This window comes from Coccinella septempunctata, chromosome 5, assembly GCF_907165205.1.
Source record: "Coccinella septempunctata chromosome 5, icCocSept1.1, whole genome shotgun sequence".
Lineage (NCBI taxonomy): Eukaryota > Metazoa > Arthropoda > Insecta > Coleoptera > Coccinellidae > Coccinella > Coccinella septempunctata.
In genome coordinates this window covers 38,430,453-38,450,379 of record NC_058193.1, presented here as the reverse complement: position 1 = coordinate 38,450,379, position 19,927 = coordinate 38,430,453, and the positions used below count along the sequence as shown (strand labels likewise).

Sequence of the window (19,927 nt, the reverse complement as noted above, 5' to 3'; positions counted from 1 at the left end):
GGGCCCCTACTAAATCCCGGCTGAAATATGCACAAAACAAAGGTATTCTTCTGAATATAAATTAGATTTCAGATGGACATCTCGTGTTTTTTCGCTTCTTGGAATGGATTAAGTCGTCCATTATTTCGCGATGAAGTGGAACCCCCTATTGTTTGAGGAATATTCAAGGCGTTATACGTACCTACAGCAAAAATAATTTGAATTGTGAAGAGTGCATACATGATAGTTGTAATGAAATTAGGAAAACGGAGATAGAATAAGCTCTCCTAGTTGAAAAGCTTTCGTATATCTAACACTGTTCATTAGAAAATCAAATTTTTAATTTTTTCATTATTCGACTTTCGAATTAGCTTGTATCTAGTAGAAAAATCATAATAGATTTAAACGTGATACATACAGCTGACCCCATCTTTTTGGGAATTTTTCGATGGTCAAATTGCGAGTAGTTTTTCTTCCAGGAAAATTATAGCAGATCTAAATGTGATACATATTTTGAAAGAGCAACTCTTCTAGTGAAAAATCTGAGAACTTCATCCATTTAGGCACAACCGTTCGGTCTTGAGGAAGTTTTAACTGAATCCAACTTTTTGGGAATTTTGCGAAGGTCAGCTTTCTAGTAGTTTTTCTTCCAGGATAATCATCATTGGTCTAAATGTGTTACATATACTGAAGGAGCAATGCTTCTAGTAATAAATCTGAGAAGTTCATCCATCTCGACGTAACCGTTCAGTCTTTACAAATTCTCAAGTGAAATTTGCTATAATATTTTTGATAAATGCCATTTCCAAGATGAAAATTTAAATGAAGGGAGATAGGCTTTCTAAATTGCTTGCAATAGATTCAGCTTAGTCGAAAACCTATATTTTCATACCAAACCTTCAAATATCGGACACTGCTTACGAGAAAATAATTTTTTTTGTTTTTCTATTTTTCATTTTCGAGTTCACTTTGAAAGCCTCTCTAGAGTGCAATTCCCTATGGATTCGTCAACTGTTTGCTTTTCTTGGATCTACAAAACAACTTCTATGCAGTCCATATCCTAGGATAGTAATAGGATACCCTGATTTTCAGATAGAGGGGCAAATAAGTCATTTTAGGGCCCTCTTTTCAGCCAAAAAAATCGAGATCTTCGAAATCGAGTTTTTGTGCTAGGGTGGAAGCCTTGGCAATGCTGATTATGGAACCAGATAGCTCAATTGTATAGGACGAATATTATATCGTTGTCTCGAAAATGTTTCTCAAATAGGTCTCAGCTGGAAATATGCCTTGAAAGATATTCGTTTTCATGAAAACCTCAATTTCCAATTCAAATTAGCGGCTATTAATGCGAGCATTGATTGTAAAAAGAAATGAATACGATAATTTTAATAGTCGCCCCCATTTTTGTCAGCTGTAAAACTCTTATCGCCGGATCTGCTCGAAACCATTTCAGTACGTTCGAAATTGTCATACAACCGAATTATCATTTTCCTGCAAGTGTAAAATACCTATCAATCGAACGTTTCTATCCGACATGTCAATCATTTTTCAGTGTCATTATTTCCTGACAATTGCGTCAAGCGTTATAACTGATTTTTCACCATTTTCCTACGTGTGATTGCACATCATCTATGATCGTTGGAGAAAACAGGTACTATTGGTTCGGTTTGATTCGATCTGTGCAATAAAATATTGATGGTTTATTCATATAATTCTAGTTCGTGAAAGTTTTCCGTTGTGTGTAAGTCTAAAGTGGAATGTGCTGCTAGAAGTGTGGTGAAAGATGGTGATCCAACGCCAAATGGAAATAGTAATGAGGTAAATAAGATGATAGGTATCTTCAAAATCTATCGCTGAAACTTCCTCCAAAATGGCGGAGTTACCACTGAATATACAGGTTGAGTCTTCGACTCGTACAAATATTTCAACAGTAAATTCTTGAGGTCCTTTAACATTTTCTCCCAATCTGCTCGATGTGAAAGATACAGGGTATTGAAAAACCATAAAAAAATTAATTTTTAGTTCTATTCCACAAACGGTGTTATCGAATGGAATGAATTGCGGAATCTAGTTTTTCATTCATTTGATGAATCTTTTTCGAACACAAAATATCACCCACGTCTTCTAGTTTTCTCATTATGACCATTACGTACCATAAAATACAAATATTCAAAGAACCAGACACTTGAAACTAAGTTGGACGTTTGAACGTTTTGTAAAATGAAAGTATTCTTCATATTTTCTCGTATAATGCTCCGTTTTCGAGAAATTTTATGTTCAAAAAAAAAATATCTGCGAAACTCGAAAAATTGGATACTCTGACCGAATGCAACTCTCTTTAAAAGGTCCACAGATGTGTAGTGTCACAGATCTAGCTAGTTATTCTGAAGGAAATTTTGTTTTTTCAGGGGTGACACAGCTTATTATGAAAACTAGTTTTTATCAGGGCCGAATCGGAAAAAATACTAAAGGAAAAATTTGTTTCTTGTAACCTCAAGAATCTACTGATAAAATAGTACTAGTGAAAGACTCACCCTGTACCTATACAGGGGGAGGTTTCAATCAAATGATCTTCTCCAATAACGGGAAGGATTCAATAAAGTTCACATCAAATGAAATAATATTCCACTGTACTGTCAGATTAATTGATGGCCTGAACCAAAATGAACTGGGGAAGGTTGAGAAAAACACCTCATCCTTACAACTTCCACTGCCATCTAAATCAGCCTCTGTTCCTCACCAGAAATAAAAATAGAACGCGTACTACATAGGTGCAACGCATATCTGAAACTACCGGATACCGCCTTATCGCAGCAAAGCCACCACAGCCAGTGGCAGTAGTCCTGGCCATGTACAAAGAACGATACCGAGTTAGACAGCTGGAGTGTTGTAACAAACAAATGTTCGGCGACCTCATAGTCACATGCCCGACCTACGCAAGACACATGCCCAAAAAGATGATCCAACCGGTGCCTATCACGGTTAAACCCGTGGTCACACCGGAAGAGATAGTGAGGAAGCACATGATGGAGGCTGAGAAGAGGCGGGCGTCTCTCCTGGTGGACCAGCTCCTCCTGGACATCCACAACAGCATCCAGCACACGACCGACTACAACTCCACAACTAGCGAGAGATCGTCCCAGAAGTACAGCCGCGCTGTGTCACAAGATCTCTGGAAGAGAGGTAGGTGCATCTCAACTTGTAAAGTTTTCCAGGAAGAAACTTCTTAACTTCAATATGAATTGATTACTCCACTCCAGATTAATCCTCAATATTCAACCAGAAGACGTCTCATGACCCCCAATATTCCTTTCTAGATATGGAAGACCTATCTGCCCTCGTAGTCCTTCTTGGTGGTCAGATTGAACGCGTCGGTGTGAAGCTAGTGCGTCGCCTGAAGCGTCGTGAGAATCTCCGACGCCAGCAGGAAGCTCACTGCGACGTCATCACATGTCAGCTGAAGAAACGTGAGTATGCGCCGTTTTGGGTCGCTGTCATAGGAAGAATCGGGAATGCTCAGAACTAGAATCCTGCAATTTCCTTATTTTTGCTGATAACTTCAGACATCATGTACCGAGGAATGTTCGTCCACTAAATACAGATCGATTTCTCTTCAAATTGGTTGACTGTACGTATAGGTACATCAATCAATCGAACTGATCGCAAAAAAATTGGATGCTCGCCTTGGATGGTGTCGATTCAATGAATTCAACTGCTTCAAGTGCAATCCGTAGTTTTGATAGTGTGGCGAATCCAATTGGATAATGCATAAATTTGAGATAACGCAATTTTGATGGGTTTCGAATGTATTCTGGATTCGGTCGACGGAAAGAAAAACTGATTACATTTAGGCATATCGCGAACTGGAAATTTTTTCATTGGGGTCAACGAGTTTGTTCATTATTACCAAATTGAGCGCTGATAAATATTCTAATTTTCGTTCAGTGACAAACCAACTGGACGGTATCAATAAGAACAGATGCAGTTGAACTACCATTAAGTACACAGGAGAAACAGTTTTTATAATTGCGAAACGCAGAAAATTTCAATTTTCAATTCCCTTTGATGAGAGGAATTTTTCATTGAACCATCAACAGTTGGTTTTCTTCTAACTACAAAACAACTTTTATATTCTAGGACAATAACAGACCATTTAAACAGTGGCAAAGTAGTCAAGGTACCAAAAATTTCATACATCATTCCATTATTGACTATCTTCTTTTGCTGTGTGTATTAGAAAATCAAAACAACCTCCAAAATGTATACATTCACATTTATTTCACCAGTCGGTTGGCCATGAAATAATTTTCTCAAGTTTTTAATGTCATAACGCTGTTGCCACAACTAATATCAATTTTTATCACGAAAATGCCGAAAGTGATTGAAAAAGAGAGACAGGGTTTCGGGAAGTGCTATTTAGAATTCAGGTCCGCTCATTCGAATAGTTATACCCTGATATTCTAAAATCCACAATACGTCAGACGGTAGCGAACATATTCAATGTAAGAGAATTTATATAATGTTTCATCTGAATCTAAACGACTTATATTTCAGCTGAATATTTTCACAATCAGAAAGATTGTGAATGAAGAGGATGACAAAGAATTTCCTGCTATTGGGACACCCAAAAAAGTGGTGGCATTTGAGAATTTTATGTTTGAGTGAATTAATGCGAAAAGTTTACTGTAGGATTTTCGATGAATGTCATCGTAGAATAAGTTCGCGAAAATTGATTTTTCTATTTTTCATTTATCATTATCTGTTAATTCCTTCGGGAGATACCCATTCCCGACCTCTGCATCATATGCATTTCATCTTCGGGTTAATATTTTTGAAATCTACAACTGATGTAACCTATTCAAACTTTAGCCCAAGAAGATAATGAACATTAACGTCTAGTTTCATAATCGAATTTAAAGACATTTTATGCTTAAAGCTTCCTTTACTATCATTTTCAGTAGGGTTAAAGGAAGCACATTCTGATAAATGACAGAAACTTTTACGTAGAACGGGCAACATAGCGTTGATTTAAAACCCAAAAATGTTTTGACAAGCGTCATAACCCCACATTTTCGTACTATATAGAGTGAAATGTGCCAAATTTCCATGGCCAAAAGCCGAGTGCTAAAATAAAAGTGAAAGTTCGACTGTTTTGTGTAGATATTCTGCCTGAACCTAAAAGCTGAAAAAGTTCCGATTTGAAACAGATCCTTACTTAGCATTTCATTCAGTAGAATCCATCTTCAAGGGTTTCCTTTCAATAGTTTTTTTTTAAATTCTGTATCGTCAATATAGAAAATTGTGAATTCGTTCGAATTTGGATGAATTTTCATTTCTATGCTTCACAAATATTTTCCAACCGTTTTAATGGGAAAAATTCTATAACTAAATGAGCAATCTAGCAATATTTCACGAAACAAACAGGAAAGTTTCATCCTGGAATCTAAACGCGACTTTTCACAGCGGCAGCGTTGGGCAGAAATCGATAACCCTCTATCTCTCACGACAACCAGACAATTTCCACGTCATCAACCTCCCTCGCTTTCCACCTTTTCCGACCGACAAGGAAAACCTCTTCTAACGTCCCGGCAAAAACGTTTATTAACCCTCAGCGATCGGAGTGTCAGAATTTCATGCAGTTTACTTTCAGAGATGTATGAAGTGAAACGTCCATATGAGTGCTTTTCTGAATTCCTTAATGAAAGTTGCAAGTGGGTCCACCAACGGTAAGCCAGTTTTCACGAGGATAACGAAAAATTTCGCTTCGGATCCCATTCAGAATTTATTGGTTATGGTTCTTTTCCTGCATGTAAAAAATTTCGTTGATTCCGGATATTAAAACTCCGTTTTTTTAATGAAATTTCGTTTGATGAGGGTTTACACGCTGAAAAATGTCCCCAGTTGGAAGTTAGTCTGGAAGTAGTTCATTAGAATTTCAAATTTTTCGAAACATATGGTACGTGTCAGGTGATGCATGTAAATTATCTAATTAATCGAAGTATTTGGGTTGATCCACATAATATCCATTCTGATAAACATATAGACTTTGTGGTTCCCCCATTTTTACACAGTTCAATTCAGGATTTTTTTAAATTATGAAGAAAATGAGATTTTTTTATGATTACTCCGATGAATTTCTATCCATTGAACCCTACACCTGTTTCAACCAACCACTGCAGATAGATCTAGATGATCCTTAACTGTGTAAATTCTTTTACAGTCCTGCCAAACAGCCCGGAAGAAATGTGTTTCACAGTGAATCCCCAAGCTGGAGAATCAGGATTTTCTCAATGGGTGACAGCTATGAAGATGGTAGCTCAGTTGCCAGGGGGTATACCTCCAGAATTCAGAAAGAGACTGTGGCTCACGATGGCTGAGAAACATCTGGCTTCCAAAGGGGTGAGTACAGGAAAATTTCAGACAGTTCAGAATCGGAATCTTCGATCAGAAATAAAAAATTTGTCTGGAGGAAATTCGACAAGGTGTAATGAAGACGCTGTGAATTTTACAATTTCCCATAGTGTGTTATTGAACTTATTCCACGAAATATACACAATATTGGGATTGTCTGCCTATTTTGAAGCATGGTCGGATAGTACTCATAATTTTCTTTCCTTTGGGTCATCGCAGTGGATCCATACTTCAAGTTCAGCAAATTCGGCAGTGTGAGCCTTCTATTTTCGTTATTATCCATTGACAGAACAATTGGCTTGAGTGCCTTTTGTAACAGAATATCCGCCATCTACCTATTCCTCCAGTTCTGGTTCCACGCCAGCATGTGTAATCCAATAAGGCAGCTCCAGAACGTTGGAGGCTGCAAAGTCATTCAACTAACATGAGACATCGAATTTCACAGGACCAAGAGGCCTCTCCATCTTAATTAACGCTATCTTTCCCTTCTATACAAGGACAGGGAAGTTTCGAAGCGGGAGTTCTTTTCTTAAAAAACGCGGTCAGTTCATAACCGCTGAAAGAATTAGAAAAGCGTGACTATCATAAGAGCATTCTTAATTTTATTCTTGCTGGAGAGAATTGATGAGAGTTCGAGTGGAACTAAAACGAAGTGGAGCGTATATTGAGCTTATCAATGATTTCCAATACAGTACAAAAGAAGTGAAATATCCACTAAAAAATAAACCCTTACCTTGAGAGGATGCATCATTCCAAAAAGTTCTTGGGAACTTTAACTCTGCTAGATATGGGAAATATTCGGATCTTAGCAAGACTATTCACCTCCTTACTGCCTCATGAAAGACCTAATGAGAATAGGACAGCAAAAAGTGACGAGTGAAGTTTCTATAAGGAGCAGGATAGATGCCAGATCGCTTGGTGACGAAATACATCAGAATTTAATGTAAATGGTCACTCCATCAAGAAATCTTGAATTGAAGTGTTGTAAAACAGCTATCCCAGGTAACCTTGCCACTTTTAACCTGTCGTGTTACTGGCAGCATTCACGAAGTGAAAAAAAACCACCAATGCCTCTGCAATAAAAAATCTAAAACTATACGCCAATCAATGTTCAATGAAAACGATGCTCTGCTAATCGAAATTATCTCTCGATCGTCTAATATTGAATGAGGAGGAGTGAAAAACGGTTTCATCCTAAACAACAGAACTTTATGTCACTCAACAGAGTAGAATTCAGAACAATAGTGATGAAGAATTTAACTAGATGAGTGGAATCTGCCTCTAAAATTAATTCCATTGAATAAAGCACTCTCCCTAAATACCTCAATTTGCCGTTTTCATCTCCATCCACCTAGACTAATCTGATATTCGAACAAAGTGAGCCTTTCATGAAAATAGCAGTATGAAAATTACATCTATTGTGCAGAATGTATAGGAACGATATGGCCTCAACAATATAAAATCCTCTTCATGTGTATGAAACCAGGTTAATTATCGACTTGACCTTCCTCGCTCTTCCACTGCCAGTGCTCACATCCATCAAAATATAGCGGTTTGAGGAAAAATGTTTTTCCACTTACGCAACGTTATCAGAGATATGATAAAATGATATACGCTGTAAAAAATTATCATACAGATCCTTACGCTTTGTTGTTTTCCTTCGGTAAACTGGTTTTTAATTTCCTTTTTCCAAAAACCATCAGACGTATCAAATCGAATGTTTCATCTCGAATTAAGGGCGAGAAATATTTTCCTCTCCATTGAAACCGGATTGAAATCTACAGATGTTCAATAAATCGCATGAATATATGAAGACACTCGACTTTGTTGCAGGTGGATTGGAACAGGGTAGAAAGGACCTGCTTCAGTGAATGGGCCCATCCAGAAGACGGAGAATTGGGGGTGCAGATAGTGAAGGACCTGCACAGGACCGGTTGCAGCCTGTTCTGTGGAGAGGGTGGCCAAGAGAACCAGGCGCTGTTGAAGAAGGTGCTCTTGGCGTACGCCAGATGGAACAAAGCTGTAGGTGAGATGTTTGAACTTTAGATAAGGATTTTAAAGGAGTTTTGGCATGTTTTTATAGGAAATTTACAACGCCAGTCATAAAGCAAATACTTGAAGACCTTTAAAATGCAAACTTGGGAAATTTCAGGGTGTTTCAATTCCTTTTTGAGCCATAATCTGTGGCAGTCTTCGACAAGAGAAACAAACCAACGTTTCCTTGTAGGCATCGGTTATCTCTCAGTAAAACGTGCTTTTAGGCGAAACGAGCAACAAAAGGAGAATGAACTGGAAGACACGAAAATCGACCGAAATGCTACACACTATTTTCTGAGTGTTTCATTTTCATTTTCCGCCTCTCGTGAAGCTTCAAGTGAACGTCTAGGGCCGGAGAGGAACCCATCAAAACTGCGGTTCCGTTCGAAACTAATTTCCTTTCGGAATCGAATATACTAACCTAATTTAAGAAGTGACACTCAACAGGCAGAAAGCTTGACGTTTCAATCTGCCCGATTGTATTGTTGCAGCGAATTGGGGGTATTTTGCGGAATTGTTTTTTATCACGCAGATCGTGTTCAGAGCGAACAACCAAGACAGCAAAACGAAATTTTATCATGTCATGTGAATGTTATGGGAATTTCTTCTTAATTTCTGAATGTATCCCAATTAATCTACTTTTTCTTCTTCTCTTTCCCTTTCTCTTCTTGCTGGCTACTGTGTAATTTTCTTCTAATGGGAGAAAGGCCAGTAGCAATCATATTCAATTGGAATTTGCAGTTTCAGGAGATAATCACATCCATATCTACTGAAACTTGTACCATTCTTTTTCAAAGAAAGTATTGAATGACGTTTTACAAAATTTGATCTTTTCTGATCAATTCTAAGCTTATTATTGTTTCATACTTAACCAGTATACGTTCTCATACTCTTAGAACTTCGAGAATGACTAATTGGATCACGAAAGTTGGACGATGTAGAGTTGAAAACAAAAACTACTGTCGAAAGTCCAAATAGTAATTAATTAAACTGCATATAATTGAAATTGCTGTTTCAAGACTACCTTAGAAAGCTCCGAGAAGTTTGAATGAATATGACTTCCATATTGAGACTCTTCAAGAAAAAATTCTTCTAGACTGAGGAGTAATAACGGAATAACGTGCTGAGAATAAAATGGAGAACTTACAACTCGCGCAGTGTCGTTCGTTTTTATGTTCAGACGTAGGAATACCTTGAAAGACCGTCGAAATATATCGTTAATCCTAATTTATGGCTTGGGATTATCGTAAATCCCACATCTTTATTCAATTTAACGAACCTATGAAATCAATTCGCTTTGTTTGCACTCCACCAGCACTTCAGTGGCCAATAAAAACCTAGAGAGTAGAGAGATGATCGCAGCCATTTTTCGAGGCCCCAACTTACATTATTTTCAAGTTTGCTCTGTTTTTAGAACCCTGAAAAACGCCGTGTTTTTTCCAGTAAATTGCTTCTTGAAAAAGGTGTATATCCATCTTGCTGATCTTCCCAAACCTTTCAGGTTATTGCCAAGGATTCAACATGCTGGCAGCCCTGATTCTTCAAGTGACTGACAAGAGCGAAACAGACGCCCTAAAACTAATGATATACCTCATCGAAGGAGTTCTTCCCGATTCCTATTTCGCTGATAGTCTACGTGGACTTTCAGTAGATATGGCGGTCTTTAGAGAACTGCTGAGGACGAGGTTACCTAGGTTATCCAAGCATCTAGATCTTCTGCAGAACTTGGCCAAAGAGGGGACCACCAGTTACGAGCCCCCACTCACCAACGTCTTCACGATGCAATGGTAAGTTGAAGGAATACACAAAATTCCCAATTTGCTTCAAATACCAAATTTTCAATAACAGGTTTCTCACGCTGTTTTGCAATTGTCTTCCTCAACCCTCGGTGCTACGTATATGGGACTTGATACTACTAGAAGGTAACGAAATTTTGCTGAGAACCGCACTGGCAATCTGGCAAACTCTGGCGGAGAAAATCGTGAGGGTCAGGACTGCGGACGAGTTTTACTGTATAATGGGCCTTCTAACAACAGAACTTCTGGAGAACAATCTCATAGATGCCAATTCTTTGATCAAAGCGGTCGTATCAATTGGTCCTCTGACTGAATTGAGGAGTTTGAGGGAACATTACCTTTATAACATCAATCCTCTTGGTCCCATACCTAATTTAGGAATAGCCGAGAAGCAGTTGAAGGTTTATCCGAAAGAAAGGTAAATTCTTGCATGTATGGATCAATAAGCTTTGCCTACTATTGAATTATTTCTTGGTTTAAGGATTAATCTAGACATCAGCACACTGAAGAAGCAATACATGAAACTCAGACAGAGACAGAGACAAGCCCACATCATCTTCTCGGCAGCCATAAACAGACAACCTCCACCTAAATCACCAGTAGCAATGAATCACCTTCTTCTTGGCAAAAGTGCCTTGGTACCTGCGAAAAGACTTGGGCCACCAAAAGGTGAGATACTTCTCCAAAGAGAATCCATAAAACATCTACTTTGATTTCAGGGAGCATTCCCCCAGCCAGAGTGCCTACCACGCTGCACTGGAAGGACACCAAGCAAACATCCAGCTCCTCATCGTCCGACACCGAGCTCTGCGATGATGACAATCCCCCAAGCGACTCTTCGGACGACGCCAACCCCAAATCGCCGGTACCTGATCTACCCGAAGACAATCCAAATTCAAGTGATACCACGAACGTCGCAGATGACGTTCAAGAATCGCCAGCCTGTGTCGTCACAAAAGACAATATAGAAAACCAACAAGGTGATATTTTGGAATCGTTAGTTAATAGTGAATTTGTCGTTCGGAAGATTACCGATGAAGACTCCGAAGACGACTCTGTGGACTTCGAACTGTTCCTGGAAGATCGCGTCAAATCTTTGAAACAGGACGGGGAGAATAAAAGGGTCACTTTGTCCAGGAGAAACAGCGAGAGGGCTCTACAGATAATCCAGGAAAATTCGCTCATTCTCCATAGGATATTGCAGTGTCAATCGAGGTTGAGTCTTTCGCCACCAGCAACTGAAACTTGTAACGATTCTGATGATGAAAGTACCTCCAAGAAGTCACAGAGTCCTGGAATCAGCATGAACCCTGCGTTCCATTCGGAAAGTACAACTCAGGATACCAAAGATGAAAATCAAATTCCCAATTCTAAAACTGTAATTCATCCAGATATCTCTGACTACGACCTTCCGAAAACCCTGAGGGATGTGGATGAATACCCTTTCCCATCTAAATACGCAGAAATTCTGAAGAAGAGTCGGAATCTCAATGAAAAATGTGATGGTCTATTCAATACTGGTACTAAAAAGACTACCGAATTGGAAGATCAAGAAATACAACTTCCAGAATCGAAAACGTTCACCAACCAAGAAGAACTGATAGATCTCACTTCGAATTTTGATCAAAATGAAAAGAAGAAGAGCTACATTCTGAGCGAGTTTGACGTTGATTATAGCGAGAATAAAATAAGACCTTGGTTGGAAAAAATCGATCTGAATAGGAACACTGAGTACCTTCAAAGTTTCGATGAAGATCTTGCTCCTCAACAAAATGTAACCCGCATCTTCAATAAGCCATTCCGAGATGATACATCCGGAAATGACGAGAAAGATGAAGAAACCAAGACTGACCAAAGTGGACCTGTGATCCCAGATATGATTGTGAGCTTTTCAGAAAGCAGGAAAAATTCAGAGAAAGAACCATGTACTTCATTGAGAGATATAGATTATGACTGGAGCAAAAATACTTCGTTTCTTGAGAGCCGGAACTTCACCATTTGTGTCGATAAGATAACTGAGAGGAAAAGTTTATCTGCAACAAATTCCATAGAAAAAACTGACAAAAGTAATGAGAGAAGAAGTTTATCGGCCACTAATTCCATAGAAAGGGCTGCGTCTCTTTCCGCCACAGATGATGTTTGTGTGAAAGTTAGGAGAACTGTTAAATCGCCAGATATTTCTTACGAAAGCAGCATCCTTTCACCGCCAAGATCGAGACTCAGTAGCAGCAATTCGAGGGATCTGATGTCACCCATGAATGAATCTAGCATGTCTATATCGAGTCGAGTTACATCGCCTTCTCCAGAAAGAGAATTCGAATCTTACAGAAGATTATCACCGAGAAGAACGTACAGTACTACCAATGAAGATACCAGGGTATCTCAGCACGAGGAAGCCGTAATTATGAGGACCAAATCGCCTCAAAGGAATTTCGATGCGATAGAAGATCCTCGAAACAGTTGGGAGTATAAAAATTATAGAGAATCTAAGGATAGAATAGAGAAAAAACTTTATGGTGACCCTGAACGTAGAATAAAGGACTTGTCATCTTCTACAGACAATATGGAGTCTAGTTCGAAAGAATCCATTGAAGAATCTTTGAACAGAACCCTGGATGGTTCCAAGGATTACTCCCTGGAACATAGGAGTTCTTCTTTTTCTTCAAAAAGTTCTTCTCTACCGGATCAGCAATGGAAGAAGAAAAACCTAAAATTATTCGATGGTAAAAATGACCCAGGAGAGGATCACAGTGAATATGGAGCTTCAAGATCCTCGAAACTATCGTCACCTGACAGAGGCTCCTACTCTGCTAGATCTTCACCTCTATTGAGATACGAGGAAAGACGAGATTGTGCATCCCCCAAATCGCCAAACCGTGTATTCAACCCTTTTCCTGTGCCACTCAGCTCGAGACAAAACAAAGAGATTGGGGTGAAGCTCGGTCTCTACAAAAAGTGACAAATTATATTAGCCTTACGCGTTTATTCTAATTCAAAGACTGCCCATAGCCTAGTGTTGAATCGTTATGTAATAATTTATTTTATTGAATATTTACAAAGTGAAGTGATGTTGTTGTTGTGCGGTTTAAAAATGAAACATAGTGAGATTTTTTAATGTTTAAAAGGGGATTTTAGCGGTTGTGCAGTATCGAAGAAGTCGATTCTATCTCAGTATTATAGGAATATTTCGAATGTAAGCTTAAATTTTTCTAGGGAGAAATATCCAACAAAGAATTTTTCCAACATGGCACTTTTTAGACATTTTCTAATAGTTCTTCAGATGAATGGAGAAACATGACGAAATCAGTGTTTCAAAAACTTTGAATATACCTATCCTCCACTGTTCTAATCAAAATCGTGGCTTTAAATATTTTCATGCCAATTAAGAACAAGAATGATCTCTGTAAAAATCAGAATTCCGATCAAGGTCTTTACACTGGACTGAAGTAATTGTCCTAGATCAGACTGCCGATGTGGGAGGTTTAAATGAAGAACTTTATCAAATCAAATAATATATTTCGTCAATTCAAAAATGAATTATTGTGTACCTATAAATTAATCAATCAACTGCATTCAAAATGTTTCTTTTTCTCTTTATTCAGAATCTCCTTTCATTCATCGATTCAGAACAATATGTAGGTTGAACATTAAACAAAATGATGAAATAAGAAATAATGTAAAGCATATATTTTGGGATTCGTAGATAAGTTGAGTATAAATATGCGCTGTGCCACATCCGTTCTCGAAGACAATGTTAGCGATTGATATATTTCCATAAAAGTTGTTGAAAATAATCCAATAAATAGTTTTTTTATTCGAAATTCTGTTGTCACAACTGTCCCGATCCCGATAATTTATGCAACCAACAGAATAAGGATGATTCGTTGCAAAAGCTGTAGGCCTGATCGTTTTTGAAGCACAAGAACCACATTCTTAACATAACCTTAAAGTAAAAACCATCAAGAAGATATAGAAAAGAGGGGCAATGTAATTCAGAGCCGATTGAAAGGGTGAATGACTATTGGGTAGCCAGGTCGAGCCCAATTTTGTGATTATAAAGCTAACTGCAGAATCTTTGGTGATAGCTATGCTGCTATCGACCTGGAGTGACATAACGAGCACTTCTCCTTCTCCTATTATGCCTGCGGCTTTCTATATCTTCTTGCCATCAATAGGGAAGATCACCTGGTAAATGCAAAGTACACAGAAACGTTCTTTCGTTGAAAAAAGTAATCGCCTGTTTCAGGGACAGAAGAGCAATTATCAACCTAACCTAATAGCTATATTCATCCAGAATCGGTGGGCAAGTGCAGACCAGATGCTTATCACCGTAAATATCGTCTATTCTAGCCACCGTTGGCCAAACCTTAACCTCGGGTTTAACGAAAGGAGCTGGAAAAGCAGCCTGTTCTCTCGTATATGGCCTTTCCCACGTGGAACTGATCACTTGTTCCTGCGTATGAGGAGCCATTTTCAACGGATTTACACGAATATCCATCCTGCCTTCTTCTATCTCCCTTATCTCCTGTCTTATGCTTATCATCGCATCGCAGAATCTGTCCAGCTCCTGTTTATCCTCCGATTCGGTAGGTTCGATCATGAGGGTTCCTTTAAATTAAGTATTACACTCTGTATATAAGAAAGACCAACAAGACTCACCAGCGACAGGCCAAGACATGGTAGGGGCGTGAAAGCCATAATCCATCAGTCTCTTGGCGATGTCATGTGCTTCGATGTGAGCAGTCTTCTTGAATTCCCTTATATCTAAAATGAACTCATGGGCGCACAAATTGGTTGAAGGGCTCTTGAATAAGGTTATGTAGTAAGGCTCCAGAACTTTCGACATGTAGTTGGCATTCAGTATGGCAACCTAAAACATGAGTTGGCATTTGGGATGATGTCATAGCATTTCGAGTGAGATGGCTTGGGAGATCCCATTCAGAAACTTACCTGGGTAGCTTTCCTAAGTCCTCTGGCTCCCATCATTTTTATGTAGGCCCAAGATATTGGCAGAATAGCGGCAGAACCATAAGGTCCAGCGCTCACAGCTCCTCCGTTGGTGTTTCCACTTTCACCATGAGGATTTATGACTGGATGTCCTGGAAGAAACGGAGCAAGGTGGGATTTCACGCCTATAGGACCCATCCCAGGTCCGCCACCTCCGTGAGGAATGCAAAAGGTCTTGTGGAGATTCAAATGGGATACGTCACAGCCATAGTCACCTTAAATAATCGTATTTTTTAAGTGTGAGTAAAGTAAATAGGCAGAATTTTCGTGAAAAAAAGATGTCCGTATAAAATCTCTTGATGGTAGCTCACAAAACACCCGTATTATTTCAATTTTTCAAACCATAACAACGTACCAGGTCTACAGAGTCCAACCTGTGCATTCATGTTCGCACCGTCCATATAAACCTGTCCGCCATTCTTATGTATAATATCACAGACATCTGCTATAGTTTCCTCGTAAACTCCAAAGGTGGAGGGATAAGTTATCATCAAACACGACAGTCTCCCACTGAATTTCTCGGCTTTACTCTTCAAATCATCCATGTCGATAGAGCCATCTTGTTTTACCCTCACTGCTTCCACCTACAACGAAAATTCTGGTCAATTCACTAAGCGGTTCCAACAGTGAAGCAATTCACCTTCATACCGGCCATTTGGGCACTGGCTGGGTTAGTCCCATGGGCACTCACTGGTATCAAACATATATCTTTCTGGCTATCTCCTATGGCCTCTTGGTAACACTGGATTGCTCTCAAACCTGCATATTCTCCTTGCGCGCCACTGTTCGGTTGGAAACTTATGTTATCGAAGCCCGTTATGGCACACAAATCCTTCTCCAACTCTTCAAAAAGCTGTTTGTACCCTCGAGCTTGATCAGCGGGAACAAAAGGGTGGATATCAGTGAAATGTTTGAAGGAACAGGGCATCATTTCTGTGGTAGCGTTGAGCTTCATCGTGCAAGACCCTAGAGGTATCATAGAATGAACAAGAGACACGTCCTTGTTCTCCAATATCTTCATGTAACGAACGATTCGATTTTCAGAATGGTGAGAATTGAAAACTGGATGTGTTAGAAAGGGTGATGTCCTCTTGAAAGGACTGTTATTGATAGACGCTTCTTTCATACGAGGATTCGCTCTAAAAATTGAAAAGTAAAAATATCAAACTTCCAGTTTCTACTGGAACAATCCAACTTACATCTTCCCAGTTAATTCCTCTACAGTGTGACTACTACCAAATACATAAAATAGGTCGTCTACGTCTTTCACAGTAACCGTTTCATCTAAAGATACTCCGACGGAAGCTTCATCATCGAAATATCTCAAATTAATTTTTTTCTCATCTGCTCGTCTTTTAACTTCTTCTACGCCTATCCTCGGATAAACCCTGATTGTGTCAAAGAACATTTTATTGGCCTGTTGATTTCCATCTTCTTGCAATCCATAATTAAGAACCTTCAAAATCGACTTACAAGTTACAGCATCGGATGACTTGCCCAAAAACTTACCAAGGTTAAATTGTGCACTCTACTCGCGATATCTTTCAAACCTTGAGGTCCGTGGTACACTGCAAACATCGCAGACATGGTGGCGAGTAAAGCTTGGGCTGTACAAATATTACTTGTGGCTTTATCTCGACGGATATGTTGTTCCCTTGTCTGCAAGGCCAATCTGTAACCGTCTCGACCTGCAGCGTCTCTTGTTACTCCAACCATTCTTCCCGGCATGAGTCTGACTAAAGACTGGTTGCATGCGAAAAACCCCGCATGAGGACCACCATAACCTAGAGGAACCCCAAGTCTCTGCGAAGTACCTATTGCTATATCCACTCCAAAATCACTAGGTGGATGCAAGAGAGTTAGACTTAAGAGATCAGCAGCGCAACAAACCAAAGTTCCTTGAAAAATAATGATTGGAGTTATTTTCGTCAGATGTCGAAGTGAACTGAGACAAACCATTTGCATGCGCATCCTCCACCACTTTTGAGAAATCCAATACATTTCCTTCGGTGTCAGGGTATTGGAAAAGAACACCAGCAACATCGTGGTTAGTGAAATCGAAATCGAACACATTTCCAACTTCTATAGCCAAGCCCAAAGATTTGGATCTTGTTTCTATCACAGAGATTGTTTGTGGGTGCAGTTTATCTGAAAGGAGAAACTTCTTCCTCTTGTTGTACCTGTAGCATAGGGAAAGTGCCTCAGCAGCTGCTGTTCCTTCATCTAGTAGGGAGGCATTGGATACGTCCAATCCTGTTAGTTCAGAAACCATGGTCTGGTAGTTCAGGAAACTTTCCAATCGACCTTGTGCGATCTTGAAATGAGAAAAAATGGTTGAATTTGGATTTTTCTATTGTTTCTTCACGAACCTCTGGTTGGTACGGGGTATAAGATGTGGTCCAGCCTGGATTTTCGAAGATATTCCTCATCAGCGCGTGTGGAACACAGCAGTTGTGGTATCCCATTCCTATATAAGACCTCCATATCTGATTTTTCTGAGCAATTTCTGTTATTTTCTTAATCAACTCATATTCTCCTGAAAAAATACTGGATAAGTTTAAACCCCCAGCGTGTGGCATATACAAATACGATTATTATTCAACCTTTAATTTCAACATCTCTGATAAGGTTAATAAGATAAAAGCGCTGCAGGGGATCTTGTTGAAATGGAAGATTTTGTAGTATTTCTGAGTGACGATATGTAAAGGAAATTTCGTCAGTCCAGTTTTATTTTTATAAAGATAGCAGATAATGGAACTTTAGCAACAAAACAATCCGACTTCGTGGATATTTCAAACAAAATTCCCGATTTGATGACCTGAAGTAGTAAATAGAGAGTGATATATTGGATAAATAGGTTCTAATACTTTACTTTAGCGTCCATATCAAATCTGTTATACTATTTCTAGTTCCGGAAAAAAAGTTTTAAATTTCATTTCGAAATTAAAGCAGGCAGCAAATGAATTGTTTCAGATGAAAAAATTTGGATCTTTACTCAACTCAAAAGTGGAATAGTAAACCTATCCTAACGAAATGTTTTTTACTCACCTAAAGGTTCATCAATATCAAGAGGTTCATTCAGCCTTATTTTCTCTGGGACAGCTCTGTTAGTTAATTCATCAAGACTCTAAAATTCACGAAGAGAAGATTCAAGGATCATAATTTTCTTCAAAAGAATAAAGACAAAGTTATGCAGAAAGCAGAAAGCACATGAAATATTTGCGTTAAACGAATCAACAAAGATGACGCTCAAAATATCGAAACAATTTTCTTCAGATGAAAAACTTCTCTTTATTTTTCTATTTGATGATAAGTCTTCATTTTTCGATATTTCCTAATATTTCACTGACCAATACGCTAGTTCCCTTATTGCAGTTTTGCCTTTTAAGTGTCCAAATCGACAAAAGAAGTCTTTTGCAACCAATATTACATTACATTGCTTTTTAAGAAGTGAACAACAACCTACTTTGAAGCCTAAGCTGTCTAACATAGTTATAATATCCCTATCCCTGGGTCCAATGTGTCTATTAGTAAATTCATCCTTTTTAGGAAGTAGGTTTTCATCAATTTTCAACACATTAGTAACGCTTAAATTTCTGGCACTCAACACTGTACTCAAATGAGATTTGAATGGCCTGTTCACTTTTAAAAAAACGCGACTATACATTGTACGAAATAAATTGCAAATTAATTACGATATCTCAACTCTTCGAGAGATATTACAAATACTGAGACGAAGAGAATAATTTCTCAACAATTATCCCAATGATACAGGTCACAGGTCGTACCTATCATGAATTACATGATAAATATTTTGTCATATGGTACCCCGTAACACTAACCTCTTCTGAAACACTTACATATGCTATATTGTTTAATAACTAAAAATGTATCGCTAACATTCAAAAGAATATATTTTGTCATATTTCGATAGGAAATTATTGCAGTCTAATTTTCACTATACTAGAAAAAAAAGGTGCCTAACTCGCCGGAACTTATTATTAATTTATGTTGAGTGATATTTTCGAAAGCGTTGTTAGCAGATATTTATTTTCATTCCCTTTAGGCTTAGGGTGCACAAAAATATTTTTTTTTGACATGGAAAAAGGGCAATGATAATATATTCATCGAAGAGTTGTTTCGAATATATATTTGTAATGATACTCATTACGACAGTATTGTCTTAATTTCCCCTCTTTAAAGTAGAACATTAGTCCAAAAATTCAAATAGCATAGTATGGATTTGATGTATTGCTGTGGTAGAAGCTTGTATCGTATGCAACTAAACATACATGAACTGATTATGTATGGAAGCCTACATTCGAGGGACATATAGTAATCAATTCTTGGGAGATATTTCAAATTATCGCTAACAACGTGATTGTTATTGAAATATACCCAAAAAAATGTGATAGCACCCGAATAAATTTCCTCCTAACCAAATTCTTCGCATAAAGCTACATTCACAATCAATTCACGGGCCGAAGTGCACTTCGGCACGGAAGCTTAGCAGATGGCGTTCTCCGTTACCATTCACAATGAAATTCAAGACAAAATTTCTTGCAAGTTGCAAACTATCACTTCGGCAAGGAATTTCGTGCCGGCTATAGATGATGCTGATGCTTATGTTTTGATCAGTTACATTTTTCATTCATTTGAGTATTTGGTTCAAAGATTATTGCGAATGGTAAATTTCG

General features: G+C 38.5%; 2 protein-coding genes across 3 annotated transcripts; one reads left to right on the top strand and one right to left on the bottom strand.

Annotated features, from left to right (window-relative positions):
- Window positions 1-1,460: 1,460 nt before the first annotated feature.
- On the top strand, window positions 1,461-14,044 carry LOC123313606 (dentin sialophosphoprotein). 2 transcript variants are annotated; one of them, XM_044898558.1, is made up of 9 exons: window positions 1,461-1,797; window positions 2,723-3,162; window positions 3,297-3,446; window positions 6,200-6,378; window positions 8,224-8,416; window positions 9,929-10,214; window positions 10,276-10,641; window positions 10,705-10,892; window positions 10,943-14,044. In XM_044898558.1, exons 2-9 carry the CDS (start codon window positions 2,829-2,831, stop codon window positions 13,180-13,182), a joined length of 3,936 nt encoding a protein of 1,311 aa, XP_044754493.1. In that variant the 5' UTR covers window positions 1,461-1,797; window positions 2,723-2,828; the 3' UTR covers window positions 13,183-14,044. The 2 variants fall into 2 exon arrangements, with proteins under 2 accessions (XP_044754493.1, XP_044754494.1); XM_044898559.1 differs by lacking the exons at window positions 1,461-1,797; window positions 2,723-3,162; window positions 3,297-3,446 and adding an exon at window positions 5,604-5,705 and having other exon boundaries at window positions 8,224-8,412.
- On the bottom strand, window positions 13,723-19,020 carry LOC123313607 (glycine dehydrogenase (decarboxylating), mitochondrial). Its single transcript, XM_044898560.1, has 11 exons — window positions 18,697-19,020; window positions 18,279-18,357; window positions 17,600-17,766; window positions 17,187-17,544; window positions 16,740-17,128; window positions 16,430-16,686; window positions 15,871-16,369; window positions 15,586-15,814; window positions 15,174-15,445; window positions 14,883-15,093; window positions 13,723-14,831 (listed from the first exon to the last, which is right to left on the bottom strand). The coding sequence occupies exons 1-11, from the start codon at window positions 18,895-18,897 to the stop codon at window positions 14,497-14,499; spliced, it is 2,997 nt and encodes a 998-aa protein (XP_044754495.1). The 5' UTR covers window positions 18,898-19,020; the 3' UTR covers window positions 13,723-14,496.
- Window positions 19,021-19,927: the final 907 nt, after the last annotated feature.